Source organism: Hemiscyllium ocellatum, chromosome 8 (genome assembly GCF_020745735.1).
Source record: "Hemiscyllium ocellatum isolate sHemOce1 chromosome 8, sHemOce1.pat.X.cur, whole genome shotgun sequence".
NCBI classification, from domain to species: domain Eukaryota; kingdom Metazoa; phylum Chordata; class Chondrichthyes; order Orectolobiformes; family Hemiscylliidae; genus Hemiscyllium; species Hemiscyllium ocellatum.
This window is the reverse complement of record NC_083408.1, coordinates 109,053,868-109,071,204: the sequence shown is the minus strand read 5'-3', so window position 1 is coordinate 109,071,204 and position 17,337 is coordinate 109,053,868. Positions and strand designations below refer to the sequence as shown.

Here is a 17,337-nt window from a genome sequence, read left to right as displayed (position 1 = left end):
CCCAGAAAAGAAACTTGTCTATTTATCCTATCCAAGATCCTCATGATTTTATAAACCTCTACAAGGTCACCCCTCAGCCTTTGACGCTCCAAGCAAAACAGCCCCAGCCTATTCAACTATTCCCCATAGGTCAAATCTTCCAAACCAGGCATCATCCTTGTAAATCTTTTCTGGACCCTTTAAAATTTCACACCATTCTTCCAATAGGAAGGAGACCAGAATTGCATACAATATTCCTAAAGTTGCCTAATAAATTTGTCCTGCACAGCTGCAACGTGACCTCCCACCTCCTGTACTCAATACTCTGACCATTAAAGGAAAAAATACCAAATGCCTTCTTCACTATCCTATCTACCTGCGACTCCACTTTCAAGGACCTATGAACCTACACTCCAAGATCTCTTTGTTCAGTAACATTCCTTAAGCCCTTACCATTAAGTGCATAAGACCCACTTTGATTTGCCTTTCCAAAATGTAACACCTCACATTTATCGAAGTTAAACTCCATTTGTCACTCCTCAGTCCAGTGGACCATCTGATCAAGATTCCATTGTACTCTGTGGTAACCTTCTTTACTGTCTAACGCACTTCTAATTTTGATATCATCTACAAACTTACTAACTACACCTCCCATGTTCACATCCAAATCATTTAGGGTGTAGGTTTGCTCGCTGAGCTGTAGGTTTGATATCCAGACGTTTCATTACCTGGCTAGGTAACATCATCAGTGGCGACCTCCAAGTGAAGCGAAGCTGTTGTCTCCTGCTTTCTATTTAGATCTTTCTCCTGGATGGGGTTCCTGGGGTTTGTGGTGATGTCATTTCCTGTTCATTTTCTGAGGGGTTGATAGATGGCATCTAGATCTATGTGTTTGTTTATGGCGTTGTGGTTGGAGTGCCAGGCCTCTAGGCTTAGCCTGTCCCAGGATAGATGTGTTGTCCCAGTCGAAATGGTGTTTTTTTTTCATCCGTGTATAGGGCTACGAGGGAGAGAGGGTTGTGTCTTTTTGTGGCCAGCTGGTGTTCGTGTATCCTGGTGGCTAACTTTCTTCCTGTTTGTCCTACATAGTGTTTGTGGCAGTCCTTGCATGGAATTTTGTAGATGACGTTGGTTTTGTCCATGGGTTGTACTGGGTCTTTTAAGTTTGTTAGTTTTTGTTTGAGAGTGTTGGTGGGTTTGTGTGCTACTAGGATTCCGAGGGGTCTTAGTCGTCTAAGCTGTCATTTCTGAAATTTCTTTGATATATGGTAAGGTGGTTAGGGTTTCTGGCTGTGTTTGGAATCTGTGCACTGTATTTTTTGAGTATCCGTTCTTCTTGAATACGAAGTTCTTCTGTGCTACAGTGTGTGGTGACTCGTTGGAATTGTGTTCTGGTACAGCTTCGTTTGTGTGTGTTGGGATGGTTGCTGGTGTAGCTAAGTATTTGGTCAGTGTTTGTCAGTTTTCAAACCTACAGCTCAGCAAGCAAACCTACACCCTAAACATCAACCTGAGCTACAAACCTTCACAAACCTTGCATCCAAATCATTTATACAGAAGCAGTAGACACAGCATCGATCCTTGTGGTACACCACTGGTCACAGGCCTCCAATGTGAAAGGCAACCCTCCACCACCACTGTCTCCTACCTTCAAGGCAGTTCTGTGTCCAAATGGCTAGTTCTCCCTGTACTCCATGAGATCTAATCTTTCTGAACAGTCTACCATGAGGAACCTTGTTGAACGCCTTATTGAAGTCCATATAGATTATGTCCACTGCTCTGCCCGCTTCGTTACTTCTTCAAAAAACTCAATCAATTTTGTGAGACTTGATTTCCCACTCACAAAGCCATATTCAGTATCCCTAATCAGTCCTTGCCTTTTGAAATACATATAAATCCTGTCCCTCAGGATTCCCTCCAACAACATTTTCAAGATGTCACCAACTATTTCCCCACATTCTATATCTTCCATGTCCTTCACCCTGGTAAACACTGGTGCAAAATATTTGTTTAGTAGCACCCCCCTTCTCCTGCAGTTCCACACATAGGCTGCCTTGCTGATCTTTGAGGGGCCCAAAAGGATTCCGTAAACCCTATTTTCCAAACATATTTCATGTCCCCTTTTTGCCCTTCTGATTTCCCTCTTAAGTATACTGCTACTGCCTTTATACTCTTTTTTTAAGGATTCAGTCGATCTATCCTGTCTATACCTGACATATGCTTCCTTCTTTTTCTTAACCAAAACCTCAATTTCTCTAGTCATCCAGTATTCCCTACACCGACCAGCCTTGCCTTTCACCATAACAGGAATATATTTTCTCGGGACTCTCATTATCTCATTTCTGAAGACTTCCCATTTTCCAGCCATCCCTTTACCTGCGAACATCTGTCCCCAATCAACTTTTGAAAGTTCTTGCCTAATACCGTTAAAATTGGCCTTCCTCCAATTTAGAACTTCAACTTTTGGATTTAGTCTATTCTTTTACATTACTATTTTAAAACTAATAGAATTATGGTCTCTGTCCCCAAAGTGCTCCCCCACTGACACTTCAGTCACCTGTCCTGCCTTATGTCTCAAACGTAGGTCAATTTTTGCACCTTCGCTAGTATGTACATCCACATACTGAATCAGAAAATTTTCTTGTACACAGTTAACAAATTCCTGTCCATCTTAACCCTTAACACTGTGGCAGTCCCAGTCTATGTTTGGAAAATTAAAAATCCCCTACCACCCTTTTATTCTTACAAATAACTGATACCTCCTTACAAATTTGTTTCTCAATTTCCCTCTGACTATTGGGGTTGATGTAAATAAGAAATTTATTTGGGTGGAATAAATGCCACCCAATTTCACGTGATATAAAAACAGTTGGAGACACTAGATACTGCAAAGACTGTGTGCCTTGACAACATTCCAGTAATAGTTTTAAAGACTTGTGCTCCAGAATGTGCCACTTCCCTAGCCAAGGTCTTCCAGTACAGTTACAACACTGGCATCTACCCAACAATGTGGAAAATTGCCCAGGCATGTCCTGTACATAAAAAGCAGCCCAAGTCCAACCTGGCCAATTACTACCCCATCAGTCAACTGTCAATTATCAGTAAAGTGATGGATTGTGTCATAAATAGTAACAAGCAGTACTTGCTCAGCAATAATCTGCTTTCTGATACCCAGTTTAGGTTCTGCCAGGACCAGTCAGCTCCTGACCTCATTACAGCTTTGGTTCAAACATGGACAAGAGAGCAGAATTTCAGACATGAGGTGAGAGTGACAGTCCTTGAGAGGCATAGATAAAGTGAATAGCAAAGATCATTTCCCTAAGGTAGGGGAGTCCAAATCTAGAGGGCATGGGTTTAAGGTGAGTGAGGAAAGATTTAAAAGGATTTGAAAATATCATTTTTTTTCACAGAAAAGTGGTGCTGTATGGAATAAACTGCCAGAGAAAGTGGTAGACGCAGGTACAGTTACAATATTACATATTTGGAAGAAAATGCACTTATCAATGATAGGCATCATGGTTTTGTGCAGGGAAGGTTATGTCTTACAAACCTAATAGAATTCTTTGAAGAGGTGACAAAGTTGATTGACGAGGGAAGGGATGTAGAAAGCATTTGATAAGGTTCCCCATGGTAGGCTGATGAAGAAGGTGAAGTCGCATAGGGTCAAAGGTGTTCTAACTAGATAGACAGAGAACTGCTGGTCAACAGGATATAGAGTGGTAGTGGAAGGAAGCTTCTCAAAATGGAGACAAATGACCAGTGGGATCCATGCTGGGACCACTGTTGTTTGTGATAGACATAAATGATTTGGAGGAAGGTATAGGTGGTCTGATTAGCAAGTTTGCAGATGACACTAAAATTGGTGGAGTAGCAGATAGTGAAGGCGACACTCAGGAAATACAGCAGAATATAGATAGATTGGAGAGTTGGGCAGAGAAATGCCAGATGGAATTCAATCCAGACAAATGCAAGATGATGAATATTGGAAGATCAAATTCAAGTGCGATCATCTTACAGTTGTATAAGACTTTGGTTCTGCCATATTTGGAATCCTGCTTACAGTTCTGGACGCCACATTACTAAAAGGATGTGGATACTTTGGAGAGGGTGCAGAGGAGGTTCACCAGGATGTTGCCTGGTATGGAAGGTGCGAGCTATGAGGAGAGAGGTTGAGTAGATTAGGATTATTTTCATTGGAAAGAAGGAGGTTGAGGGCAAACCTGACTGAGGCCTACAAAATTTTGAGAGGTGTAGACAGAGTGGATAGCAAGAAACTTTTTCCCCAAGTGGAGGACTCAATTATTAGGGGTCATGAGTTCAAAGTGAGAGGGGAAAGTTTAGGGGAGATATGAGTGAAATGGTCTTCATGCAGAGGGTGTTGGGTGCCTGGAAAGTGTTGCCAACGGAGGTGGTAGGGGCAGGGACGATAGCGTCCTTTAAGATGAAACATGAATGGGAGGGAGCAGAAGGATGCAGATCCTTGGAAAATAGGTGGCAGGTTTAGATAGAATAAATGGATCAGCGCAGGTTTGGAGGGCCAAAGGGCCTGTTCCTGTGCTGTAATGTTCTTTGTTCTATTTAAAAGACATTTGGATAGGTGAAGAATAGAAAAGGTTTAGAGGGACATGGGCCAAATGCAGGCAATGGGACTAGTTAAGTTTGAGAAATCTGGTCGGCATGGACAAGTTAGGCTGAAGGGTCTGTTTCAGTGCTGTATGACTCTGTCATTGGTAGTAATCTTCTAGAAATCCTTAGATTCTGGAAACGTCCCAGAGAATTAGAAAATTGAAGATGTAACAACTTTAATTAGAAAAGCAAAGAGACAAAATCAGGTAAACTTATATTTTCCCAGATTATTTTCCAGTAAAATACAATATTGTAAGGATTATATATTACTTTTAGGTTCAAGAGTGCTTCCTACTTCAGAAGTCAGCTGGACAACCCATTCTGAAGAACTCAATAATCTGAGTTTGGCTTTGTCTAAAACAAATTTGCATTCTACTGATACAGACGATCTGCACATTAGCAGAATTTCCAGACTCGAGACTCCAGGTAAGTGCATATTAATCTGGATTTTTAAGAGACCATTTTTCATTATATCTGCTATACTCCACTGTGTACACCACTAAAATGCAATACGCAATTATGGAGGTTCACTTTTTTTAAGAAAAATACATATGCTTTTCTCATGCATATTGAACTTGGCCAAAGAAGGGTAGATTTTTGCCTGGACGCAAAGATACAAATATAATTTATGAAAGGAATAAATCATAAAATATGGCTGCAGTCAGAAAATTCATTTATAAATCCTGAGACAAACACAGAGAATGTGCAGAAATTCATAACTCTGGTAGTATCTGTGGAGAGAGAAACAGAGTTGACATATTCAGTCTGGTATGACAGTTCTTCAGAGTTTCTGTTAACATTAACTCTGTTTTCTCTCCACAGATGCTGCAAAATCTGCTGAGTTTCTCCAGCATTCCCTGTGTTTGTGTCAGATTTCCTGCGTCTGCAGTATTTTGTTTTTATTAGAGTGTTAATCCTGAAAGTCGGCTTGCACTTTGAAAGCAATTAAAAGGCAGGCGATTACAACCAGCATTGATGTACATCCAGTCTGCAGTAGTAATTTTAAGCAACTTTAAAACAGCTCCGTAAAGTAACTGGAAACATGAATATCTTTGCTACAACCAGAATGGGCATAATAAATTAATTATTCACAGAAAAATGATTAGAGTACATGAACAGATGTGCTATGGTTCAGATACCACAAGACTGATATCATATTTGTGAAGGATATCCAGATTATAACAATAGATTTTTGCACCTCTGAATATGCTTTCTTTTATTATTTTTAAAACTTTTATATGTACATTTCTGTCAGTAAGATTCCTATTGGTATACATTGACAGCTGTGTTGATGATTGTTTTCTTGTCAATGTTACGTGTTCAGCTTGGCTATGCTGCTCTCCATAACAGGCAAAACTGGATTTACAGAATGATGACAATAGATTGGGCAATGTTTGCTAGACGCGTGCTTTTTTTAAACTGGATTTGATTTTTTTTTCTTTCAAGATATAGGAGAAATAATATTGCCATTTTAAAATTTGGAAATTATGACTTGTGCATGATTTTACTTTTTAATTTAGCTATATTCCTTTCATCAGAACCAGAAATGTTAATTATTTATTTACGTGGATCCATAGATTCCCAGCAGTTTCTGGATTTAGCATTTTCAGCATATGCTGTATTTTGCTCATTTGCATTAAAGCTGATAACTAGTAGCTTTTGTCCAATGGTTCTCTGTCATTTGATAGTTTGCGAAATGAAAAGCATAGGTATATTTAATTTTGAAGCTTTAACACTGTAGCATCTTTATGGAGGAAAGTACACTTCTGTTCAAGTAAATTGAAGAACAAGATGGAGTGAACTTAAGATCAGTACATTTGTTTTATCCTTTATTGTGAGTTTAGATCATAGATTTCTTTTGTTTATTCTTCCTTGGGTGTGGGTGTTGCTGGCTAGGCTAGCACTTATTGTCCATCCTTAATTGCCTTCAGAATGTGATTGTGAGTTGCCTTATACAACTATTACAGTCCATGCATTCGCATTATAAAGTATGAGCTTTGCTGTTTGAGCTACAGCAACTCAAATTATTAAAATAGTTTAGTCATTCATAAATCTTCAATAAATATATTAATCTCACATTTTCTTAAAAGAACAGGAGGTTAGTTACATTTTTTAAAAAATGGTAGCAGAATTTTCAAAATGCTTCATCTCAAAATGTGGAAATAATATATGCTTAATCATTAGGTTCAAAATTAAAGAGTGTTCAGCAGTCTTGTTTGATAGTAATCTTCATAGTGTTAAGAAGCACATAACCAGTTTTTCAAGGAATCATCTTCAGTGCAGTTGTTATGACCAACCTGTAAAGTACCTGGAAGTAACGAGACCGGTTATTTGGAATGCATTAATTTTTCAGCTGAACTGAGTGATGTCTATTCAAATGTGATATGTATTCAAAACAAGGGTTACTGCACCCAAAATGTTAACTCTAATTTCTCTTCACAGATACTGCCACACCTGCTGAGCTATTCTGGCAAATTTTGTTTTTGTTTCTAATTTCCAGTTTCTGCAGTTCTTTCGTTTTCTTGTTACATGAAATGTTAAGACAGATGACAAAATACCTGGTCAAAATGGTAGGTTTTAAGGAATATCTTATGCAGCAGACAAAAGTAGTGGAAACTTAGACAGCTAAAAGCACAGATGTCAACTGTAATTATTTTACAGGTGTACAATGGGTGTTGGTTATCTCAGTTGGCTGCAAGCTGGTTTGTAATGCAGAATGACAGTAACAGTGAAGAATCAATTCCCGTTCCTGCTGTGGTTACAATGAAGGTCCCTCCTCCTTAATCTCTCCCTTTGCCGAAGGCAAGGTTAAGCCACCATCAGTTTTCTCTCTCTCTCTCTCTCTCTCTGTCTCTGTCTCTCTGTCTCTGTCTCTGTCTCTGTCTCTCTCTCTCTGTCTCTCTCTCTTTCTCTCTCTCTCTCTCTCTCTCTATCTATCTAATGAAAGAGCAGCTCTAAGGGATATTTTTAAACTTACTTTTTACTATACAAGAGGATTTTATGGTTGGAAAAGGCTGGAGATTGGGATAGGTCAGGTCATAGAACAATAGGGAAATAGGGATAAGAACGTGAGATTCAGATGTTGACAGACCACTAGCCAGTGTTGGGTTAATGAGATTATGGGACTTGATGTGAGTTCAGATGTGGGCAGCAGAGTTATGGATGAGCTTTCTTTAGGATGTAAGATGGAAAGCTAATCAGAAAAGCGTTGGACTAATTGAGTGCAGAGGTAAGGAAGGGTCTGAGTAGCAAGTGAGATGGGATAGACATGTGATGTTACGGAAATGGTAGTAGACGATCCTGGTAATGGTACAGATATGTGTATGAAAGCTTAAGATCATAAGAAACAAAAACAGGAGTTGGGCATTTAGCCCACCGAGCCTGCTAGGCCATTCAATAGAATCACAGTTAATCTGACATTCCTCATATCCATTTGCCTGCACTTTCCCCATAACCACTGTTACCCTTACTGATCAAGAATCTGTTTTTCTCATCCTTAAAATATACACAAGAACTCTGCCCCCACAGCTATCGGGGGCAAGGAGTTCCAAATACACTCAACCATCTGAGAAGAAATGCCCCCTTCTTAAATTGGCGCCACCTTATTCTGAGAATATGCTTTCCGGTTCTAAATTCTCCCATAACTCTTCTCAGCATTTACCATGCCAAGCCCCTTAAGAATCCTATACGTTTCAATGAGATCACCTTTTATTCTTCTGAACTGCAGTGAGTAGAAATCTAATTTGTTTATCCTTTGCTCAAAGACAATCCCTCCATACCAGAGATCATCTTAGTGAAATCTTGTCTGAATTACTTCCAGTGAAATAATATCTTTGCTTAAATAAGGGGACCAAAACTGCTCATGGTATTCCAGATTGGCAGTTTTCTAGTCATCTCATACTTCTCCAGAATTCAAGGATTTTTAGACCAATGCATCTACTATCTCTGTAGCTGCCATGTTTAGGATCCCATTAGTTTGTCGAATACTAATTCTCTACTGATTAGTAATAGTACTTAATTATTTATTCTTTAGTATTGATGGGATATTGTAATATGTGTCTCAGCTGCCTTCAGTCGTGCCTCAAGCAGACGCTGCTGCTCTCCCTTCTGTTGTTTCTGGCTGGCAGAGTATGAGATAATTATGCCTCTAGCATGGGCCTTAGGAGTCTCCCAAAGAATGGATAGATTATTAGCTGTACCTGAGCTGGTGGCCAAAAAAGCTTCTAATTCCCTCGAGAAGTATTCTACAAACTTGCTGTCCTTGAGGATGAAGGGATCCGTTTGCCAGTACTGTGAGTCCATTGCATCACCCTTAATCTTAACTATTAAATACACCACTGCATGAACAGAGATGGCAATATTCATAATCGAGCAGGATACCACCAAATCTAAAAAAGCCACGGGAGTTAAGAAATAATTAATCCTTGTGTGGCATTTATGAGGATTGGAAAAGAACGTAAAATCTCTGCAAGTAGGGTGTAAATGTCTCCAAACTTCTACCAACCCTGATTCCGCACATAATCAACCAACTGCTTAGATTATGAAGAAAACTTTAGGGGGCCTTTGAGCATTCATTCAGCACAGGATCCACCAGGCAATTAAAGTCCCCCCCTCCATAATAATATGCCGCTACGCCAAGGCCATCTACTTAGTGCATCAGTCATAAATTTAAGAGGGTGAGCTGGAAGACAAAAGACATTCAAAATACCATATTCCTTGCCATGTATAAGAGCCTTTAGGTAACAAACATACTCATCTTTAACACAATCTATTAAATTAAATGAGAGACCTTTCTGGGTGGGTATTGCCACTCCCCTGTTCCTAGTACTAAAAGACAAGAAAAATACCCAATCAAACCCCAACCTGCTGCAACTTCAAGTGTTCCTTGTCATTAAGATGATCCTCCTGCAGCACAGCAACATCCGCCCTCTCCTTTCCAAGGCTCGATAACACCTTTTTTCTTTTAACTGATGAATAAATCCCTCTGACATTCCAGGTGTACCATTTAAGAATGCTGCTAGCTATGATCCTTCACAACCACTTTTTGACCTGCCGAGAGCAAACATTTGTCTTGCGACATGCTGAGCATACGCAGGAGGAGACTCATAGAGTCTATTTACAAAAAAAAACACAAAAATAAACTAACTACAAAACACAAAAGGCACTTAATGGGGGGCTGTACCTCCTGCCCATAGAGGGTGCTTACATTTCCCACACAAACCTTCATCCCCCCTTCCAGCTTGAGCCTCACCCCAAACCCAAGCAATGGAAGAAACCAAACAAAGGACATTGTAAGCACAAAGGAATAACAAAAACAGTGAGCATTGTGGTGCTGGAAAAGCACAGCAGGTCAGGCAGCATCTGAGGAGTAGGAAAATCAACGGATGAAACCCTGATGAAGGGCTTTTGCCCGAAACATCGATTTTCCAGCCCAACACTCTTGATTCTTTTCTTCAGCCTCTGCAATACTCACTTTCGCCTAAAAGCAGTGAGCACTCTGCCCACCCCCACAATATATCAATACCACTCCAGCTCGGAGAGAAAAAACTCTCACCAACAACTTCTTTGGGAAAAGAGTGAAAGTAGAGCATAAAGTCATAGAGGTGTACAACAAGGACACAGTCTCTTTGGTCCAACTTGTCCATGCCGACCAGATATCCCAACGCAATCTAGTCCCACCTGCCAGCACCTGGCCCATGTCCCTCAAAACCCTTCTTTTCATGTACCGATCCAAATGTCTTTTAAATGTTGCAATTGTGCTAGCCTCCACCACTTCCTCTGGCAGCTCATTCCATGCATGTACCACCCTCTGAGTGAAAAAGTTGTCTCTTAGGTCTCTTTTATATCTTTCCCCTCTCACCCTAAACCTATGCCCTCTAGTTCTGGACTCCCCCACCCCAGGGAAAAGACTTTGTGTACTTACCCTATTTATGCCCCTCATGTTTTTATATAATCTCTATAAGGTCACCCCTCAGCCTCTGATGCTCCAGGGAAAACAGTCCTAGCCTATTCAACCTCTCCCTATAGCTCAAATCCTCCAACCCTGGCAACCTCCTGGTAAATCTTTTCTGAACCTTTTCAGGTTTCACAACATCTTTCCGATAGGAAGGAGACCAGAATTGCACATAATATTCCAGAAGTGGCCTAACCAATGTCCTGTACAGCTACAACATGACCTCCCAACTCCTGTACTCAATAGTCTGACCAATAAAGGAAAGCATACCAAACGCCTTCTTCGCGATCTGATCTACTTGCGACTCCACTTTCAAGGAGCTATGAACCTGCACTCCAAGGTCTCTTTGTTCAGCAACACTCTCTTGGACCTTACCATTAAGTGTATAAGTCCTGCTAAGATATGCTTTCCCAAAATGCAGCACTTCACGTCTATCTGAATTAAACTCCATCTGCCACTTCTCAGCCCATTGGCCCATCTGACCAAGATCCCACTGTATTCTAAGGTGACCTTCTTCGCTGTCGACTACACCTCCAATTTACAAGAAATAAAACAAGACAAAAAAACAAACAGACATTATTGTCCATATCCATAAATACATCTACATTATTTTAAAGTTTCCAAGGTTTTTGGCATGCTCCAAAGAATCAAACAACCGCACAGTCTCCTTGTAAGTAATATGAAGCACAGCTGGGTAACTCATTGATTATTGAATACCTTCCTTTAACCTTCTCTTAACCTAATCAAATGATTTCCTGTTATGAATCAATGCCGCAGCAAAAATATTATCTTAGTTCCCTGATAGATCAGGGCCTGCGGATCTCTCCCCAACTTTCTAGAAGTTTCCATGACCCTCTGCTCGTCCCTGTAGCATTGAAATTGTATCAAAACTGGGCTGGGGCATTGACCCTGACCAGATCTGCACACCGCAACCCAGTGAGCTTTGTAAACCTTCACCCAGTCTGCCTCGGCATCTCAGCCAAGAAATTGTGGCAACCGGTCTTCAAAACAATTTACTGGCTGCCCACCTTCTATTCCCTCCGGCAGGCCAATGACCAGATATTATTTCTCCTACCTCTATTTTCCAGGTCATCGACTTGCTCATCAGGGTCTGAACCTGTTTCTCAAGGGCTAGATCGGCCCTGCCTAGGACTCGGCCTCTGTCTCTGATGCCACAGTCTGCCATTCAACCTCTTCAACTCACTTCCCGAGCCCTTCCAACTCCTTCCCATGGTTTTGTAGCATGGCTGAGATGGGATCCACTCGATTACGAGTGTATTCCCTCATCTCCTGGATCAGCTATTGGATTGCTCCGAGTTCTTACACAATGTTCACAGTGACCAAGGGAGCTGCAGCTGATTCCCCAGTGGCAGTGTGCTTCTCCTTAGTCATTCTTGGATGCTCGAAAAAGGTTTTGATTGGTTGTATTAGTGTTTAACAATAATTGTTTCCAAAAACACTAAAGTGGGGGGTAAAAAATATAACTACACTGGGTTAGGGTGCAGAGCTCAGCAAAGCTGATCTAATCAGATTGCCGCTATCTTGAATCTCCCGGAAACATTTTCTAAAGGACCCATGTTCACTTTGACTGCTCTCTTCTTTATTTATTTAAAGAAGCTCTTATTGTCAGTTCTAATATTCCTTGCTAGTTTGCCCTCATAATTTATTTTCTCTCTATTATCTTTTTACTTCTCCCTTGCTGGATTCTGAATTTATCCCAGTCTTTGGGGTTTTATTGACTTTTGGCTCCTACAATGCTTTTCCTTTGAAATTAATACTCTCCTTAATTTCCTTGATTAGCCATGGTTGGTTTTTCTCTCTCTCTTAGAACCTTCCTTGCTGGAATCTATTTTTGCTGAGAGTCATTAAACACCTGCACTGTATGCTTACTGTCATTCCTGCTAATCTATCCGCCCAGTTCACTTTTTAACTACCTCTATCCTCATTTCATTGTAATTCCTTTATTTAAGTTAAACACATTGGTTCCAATCCAAGTTTCTCACTCTCAAACTGAGTATTAAATGTTATCATGTCATGCTAACTGCTTCTGAGGGAATCCTTTACTCTGAGGTCATTTATTAAAGTGCTTTATTACCCATTGCCAGATCAAGATAACATGTTCCCAGATTGGCTTCATGACTTATTGCTCTAGGGAACTATCCCTAATATACACTATAAATTTGTTATCATCGCTACCACTTCCAATTTGATGAACCTAACCAACATGAAGATTAAAGGCCCATGCAATTATTGAATTATTCTTTTCACACACTCCTATCATTTGTTAATTTTATAATCATTCCTACAGAATGGCTACAGTTTGGGGGTCTGTACGTTACTCCTCCCAATGTCTTCTTTCCCTTGCTGTTTTTTACTTATGCTGAAGTTGGTTCTATGTTATCTGCACCTCGAGTGTCTCTCATAACTGTCTCATTTTTATCTTTTATCAACAGTAGTATCCCACCAGCTTTTCCATTCTTATTGTCTTTCTGAATGGTCAAATATTCTTAAATGTTAAGTTCCCAGTTTTCATTGTCTTGCAACCATGATTTTGTAGGAGAAAGTGAGGACTGCAGATGCTGGAGATCAGAGCTGAAAATGTGTTGCTAGAAAAGCGCAGCAGGTCAGGCAGCATCCAAGGAGCAGGAGAATCGACGTTTCGGGCATGAGCCCTTCTTCTGGAATGAGGAGAGTGTGCCAAGCAGGCTAAGATAAAAGGCAGGGAGGAGGGACTTGGGGGAGGGGCGTTGGAAATGCGATAGGTGGAAGGAGGTTAAGGTGAGGGTGATAGGCTAGAGTGGGGGTGGGGGCAGAGAGGTCAGGAAGAGGATTGCAGGTTAGGAAGGTGGTGCTGAGTTCGAGGGTTGGGACTGAGACAAGGTAGGGGGAGGGGAAATAAGGAAACTGGAGAAATCTGAGTTCATCCTTTGTGGTTGAAGGGTTCCTAGGTGGAAGATGAGGTGCTCTTCCTCCAGCCGTCGTGTTGCTATGGTCTGCCGATGGAGGAGTCCAAGGACCTGCATGTCCTCAGTGGAGTAGGAGGGGGAGTTGAAGTATTGAGCCACGGGGTGGTTGGGTTGGTTGGTCTGGGTGTCCCAGAGGTGTTCTCTGAAATGTTCCGCAAGTAGGCGGCCTGTCTCCCCAATATAGAGGAGGCCACATCGGGTGCAGCGGATGCAGTAAATGATGTGTGTGAAGGTGCAGGTGAATTTGTGGCAGATATGGAAGGATCTCTTGGGGCCTTGGAGGGAAGTAAGGGGAGAGGTGTGGGCGCAAGTTTTGCATTTCTTGCGGTTGCAGGGGAAGGTGCCGGGAGTGGAGGTTGGGTTGGTGCAGGGTGTGGACCTGACGAGGGAGTCACGGAGGAGTGGTCTTTTTGGAACGTTGATAGGGGAGGGGAGGGAAATATATCTTTGGTGGTGAGGTCCGTTTGGAGGCGGCGGAAATGACGACGGATGATACAATGTATATGGAGATTGGTGGGGTGGTAGGTGAGGACTAATGGGGTTCTGTCCTGGTGGCGGGGCTCAAGGGCGGAGGAGCGGGAAGTGGAGGAGATGCGGTGGAGGGCATCGTCGATCACGTCTGGGGGGGAATTTGCGGTCTTTGAAGAAGGAGGCCATCTGGGTTGTACGGTATTGGAACTGGTCCTCCTGGAAGCAGATGCGGTGGAGACAAAGGAATTGGGAATATGGGATGGCGTTTTTACAAGGGGCAGGGTGGGAGGAGGTGTAGTCTAGGTAGCTGTGGGAGTCTGTCGGTTTATAGTAAATGTCTGTGTTGATTCGGTCGCCCGAGATAAAAATGGAAAGGTCTAGGAAGGGGAGGGAGGAGTCTGAGATGATCCAGGTAAATTTGCGGTCGGGGTGGAAGGTGTTGGTAAAGTGGATGAACTGTTCAATCTCCTTGTGGGAGCACGAGGCAGCGCCGATACAGTCATCGATGTTGCGGAGGAAAAGGTGAGGGGGTGGTGCCAGTGTAGTTGTGGAAGATGGACTGTTCCACATATCCTATGAAGAGGCAGGCATAGCTGGGGCACATGCGGGTGCCCATGGCTACTCCTTTGGTTTGGAGGAAGTGGGAGGATTGGAAAGAGAAGTTGTTCAGGGTGAGGACCAGTTCAGTCAGTTGAAGGAGGGTGTCAGTGGAAGGGTACTGGTTGGTACGGCAGGAAAGGAAGAAGTGGAGGGCTTTGAGTCCTTCATGATGGGAGATGGAGGTGTACAAGGACTGGATGTCCATGATGAAGATAAGGCGTTGGGGGCCGGGGAAGCGAAAATCATGGAGGAGGTGGAGGGCGTGGGTGGTGTCCCAAACGTAGATGGGGAGTTCTTGGACTAAGGGGGACAGGACCATGTCGAGGTATGCAGAGGTGAGTTCTGTGGGGCAGGAGCAGGCTGAGACAATGGGTCGGCCGGGGCAGTCAGGTTTGTGGATTTTGGGCAGGAGATAGAAACAGGTGGTGCGGGGTTGTGGGACTATGAGGTTGGAGGCGGTGGATGGGAGATCCTCTGAGGTGATGAGGTTATGGATGGTCTGGGAGATGATGGTTTGGTGATGGGAGGTGGGGTCATGGTCAAGGGGGCAGTAGGAGGAGGTGTCTGTGAGTTGGCGTTTAGCCTCAGCGGTGTAAAGGTCGGTGCGCCAAACTACTACTGCGCCTCCCTTGTCTGCAGGTTTGATAGTGAGGTTGGGGTTGGAACGGAGGGAGTGGAGGGCTGCACTTTCCGAGGGTGAGAGGTTGCAGTGGGTGAGAGGGGTGGAGAGGTTGAGGCAATTAATGTCGCGGCGGCAGTTGACTATGAAGAGATCGAGGGCAGGTAAGAGGCCAGCACGGGATGTCCAGATGGATGGGGTGTGTTGGAGATGGGAGAAGGGATCGTCAGAGGGTGGGCGAGAATCCTGGTTGAAGAAGTAGGTGCGGAGGTGAAGGTGGCGGAAGAATTATTCCTTTTAAATGTTGTAATTGTACCAGCCTCCACCACTTATTCTGGCAGTTCATTCTATACACACAGCACCCTCTGTGTGAAAACGTTACCCCTTGGGCCCCTTTTAAATCTTTACCCTTTCACCTCAAATCTACGGCCCTCATGATTTTATAAACATCTATGAGGTCACCCCTCAGCCTCTGATGCTCCAGGGAAAATAGCTGAAGCTCAATCCCTCCATCCCTAGCAACATCCTTGTAAATCTTTTCTGAAGCCTTTCAAGTCTCATAACCATTGTCAGCCTTTCCATGAGTAAAGGTAAATTATTATCAATTTGACATGTTCAAGAGTTTTGCTGATGCTGGGTAGAATTGTGAAATTGTTGCTTTGTTAAATTAAGTATGCACAGTGTTAAAAGCACAATATTTAAGGTTAGCTTTTCTAATGCTCAAATTCAAATTATACAGTCATTATTAGATTATACTCTGTAGGAGCTGGCATAGTTTAGAACAACGAACAGAACATGGAACTGTACAGTATAAAAACAGGCCCTTCAGCCCACCATGTCTGCACTGACCATGATGCCATTCTAAACAAATCCCACCTGCTTGCACCTGATCTGTATTCCATTATTCCCTGCTTGTTCATGTCTATCTATATACTTAAACATTGTTATCTCATCTGCATGCATCTCAAAGGTTGTTATTATATCTGCGATTACGAAGTAGTGACTACATTTTGCAAATACTTTGCATATAAATTTCTTTGGGAGAACCCAAATATGTAAACAAGCTCCCTTTATTTTTAAAGACCAACATTAAGAGACAATAGTAGCATGCTAGGTAATGTCACCTGACTAGTTATGCAGAACCCCAAGCTAGTATTCTGGAGATAAAGGTGAAATAGTGCAAATGCTCAAATTTTAAACAAATGCTGAGAATGCTGGAGAAACTCAGCAGCTCTGGCAGCATCTGTGGAAGTAGGAGTTAATGTTTCGAGTCCTTTTTGATTCTTACTCGAAACTGAAAGGTGTTGGAAAACATTTTTTACATACTTTTGACAGATGCAGCAGCCCTATGCAAAAGATAAAGGGGTTGTTAATGGTAAAGAAAGAGAAAAAGAGATAAGAGCAGGATGGCTTATTGAATTGGTAGGTAACTGGATGGTCATAGTTACTTCTACTGACAAAGCAAGGGTGCTCATCAAAGTGGTCACGTAATTTACCTTTGATTTCCCCAATATAAAGGAGACAACATTGTGAGCAGTAAGTGCAGTAGACGAGACTGAAAGGAGTACTAGTGAAACGGTGCTTCACTGAGAAGGTGTGTTTGGAACCTTGAACAGTGATAAGGGGGGATGTGAATGGGCAAATCACACACCTTGGGAGATTGTATAGGAAGATGCCATTGGAGATGGAGTTACAGGTTCAAAATACACCATGGCAAATAGTGAAATTGGAATTCAATAAAAATCAAGAATTAAAATCTAGCCTAATGATGACCATTGTTGATTATTGTAAAAACCCACCTGATTGACTAAGGTCCTGTTGGGAAAGAAATTTACCATTATCACCTGGTCTGGCTAACATGTGACTCCATCTCCATAGCAATGTGTTTGACTCTTAGTTTTCCTCTAAAATGGCCAAGCAAGGCATTCAATTCAAGAGTAATTTGGATAGACTTTACCAGCAACACCCACATCCCAAGCGTGAATAACAAAAAGTAATTGGACTAGTAGTAATCATGGGGACCTGATTTTGGATCCTACCATAACAGCTGATGAAATTTGCATGGGTCTTCTGATACAGTGATAGTGTACCTATCAGCGTGGAGGTTTGTCATAACATATCCA

At 42.2% G+C, this 17,337-nt stretch overlaps 1 protein-coding gene across 5 annotated transcripts in view; it reads left to right on the top strand.

The window, feature by feature from the left end:
* ston2 (stonin 2) overlaps positions 1–17,337 on the top strand; it is a 141,049-nt gene that overhangs the window by 55,991 nt on the left and 67,721 nt on the right. For 2 of the 5 annotated variants that reach the window (XM_060829437.1, XM_060829436.1), the window contains one exon: positions 4,882–5,031. The exons of 2 other annotated variants lie outside the window; for them this stretch is intronic. In XM_060829437.1, the coding sequence (XP_060685420.1) occupies positions 4,882–5,031 (150 nt within the window). Of the gene's footprint in view, positions 1–4,881; positions 5,032–6,407; positions 6,440–17,337 lie in introns of those variants that run through there. One more of the 5 variants, XM_060829441.1, reaches the window with a different exon arrangement.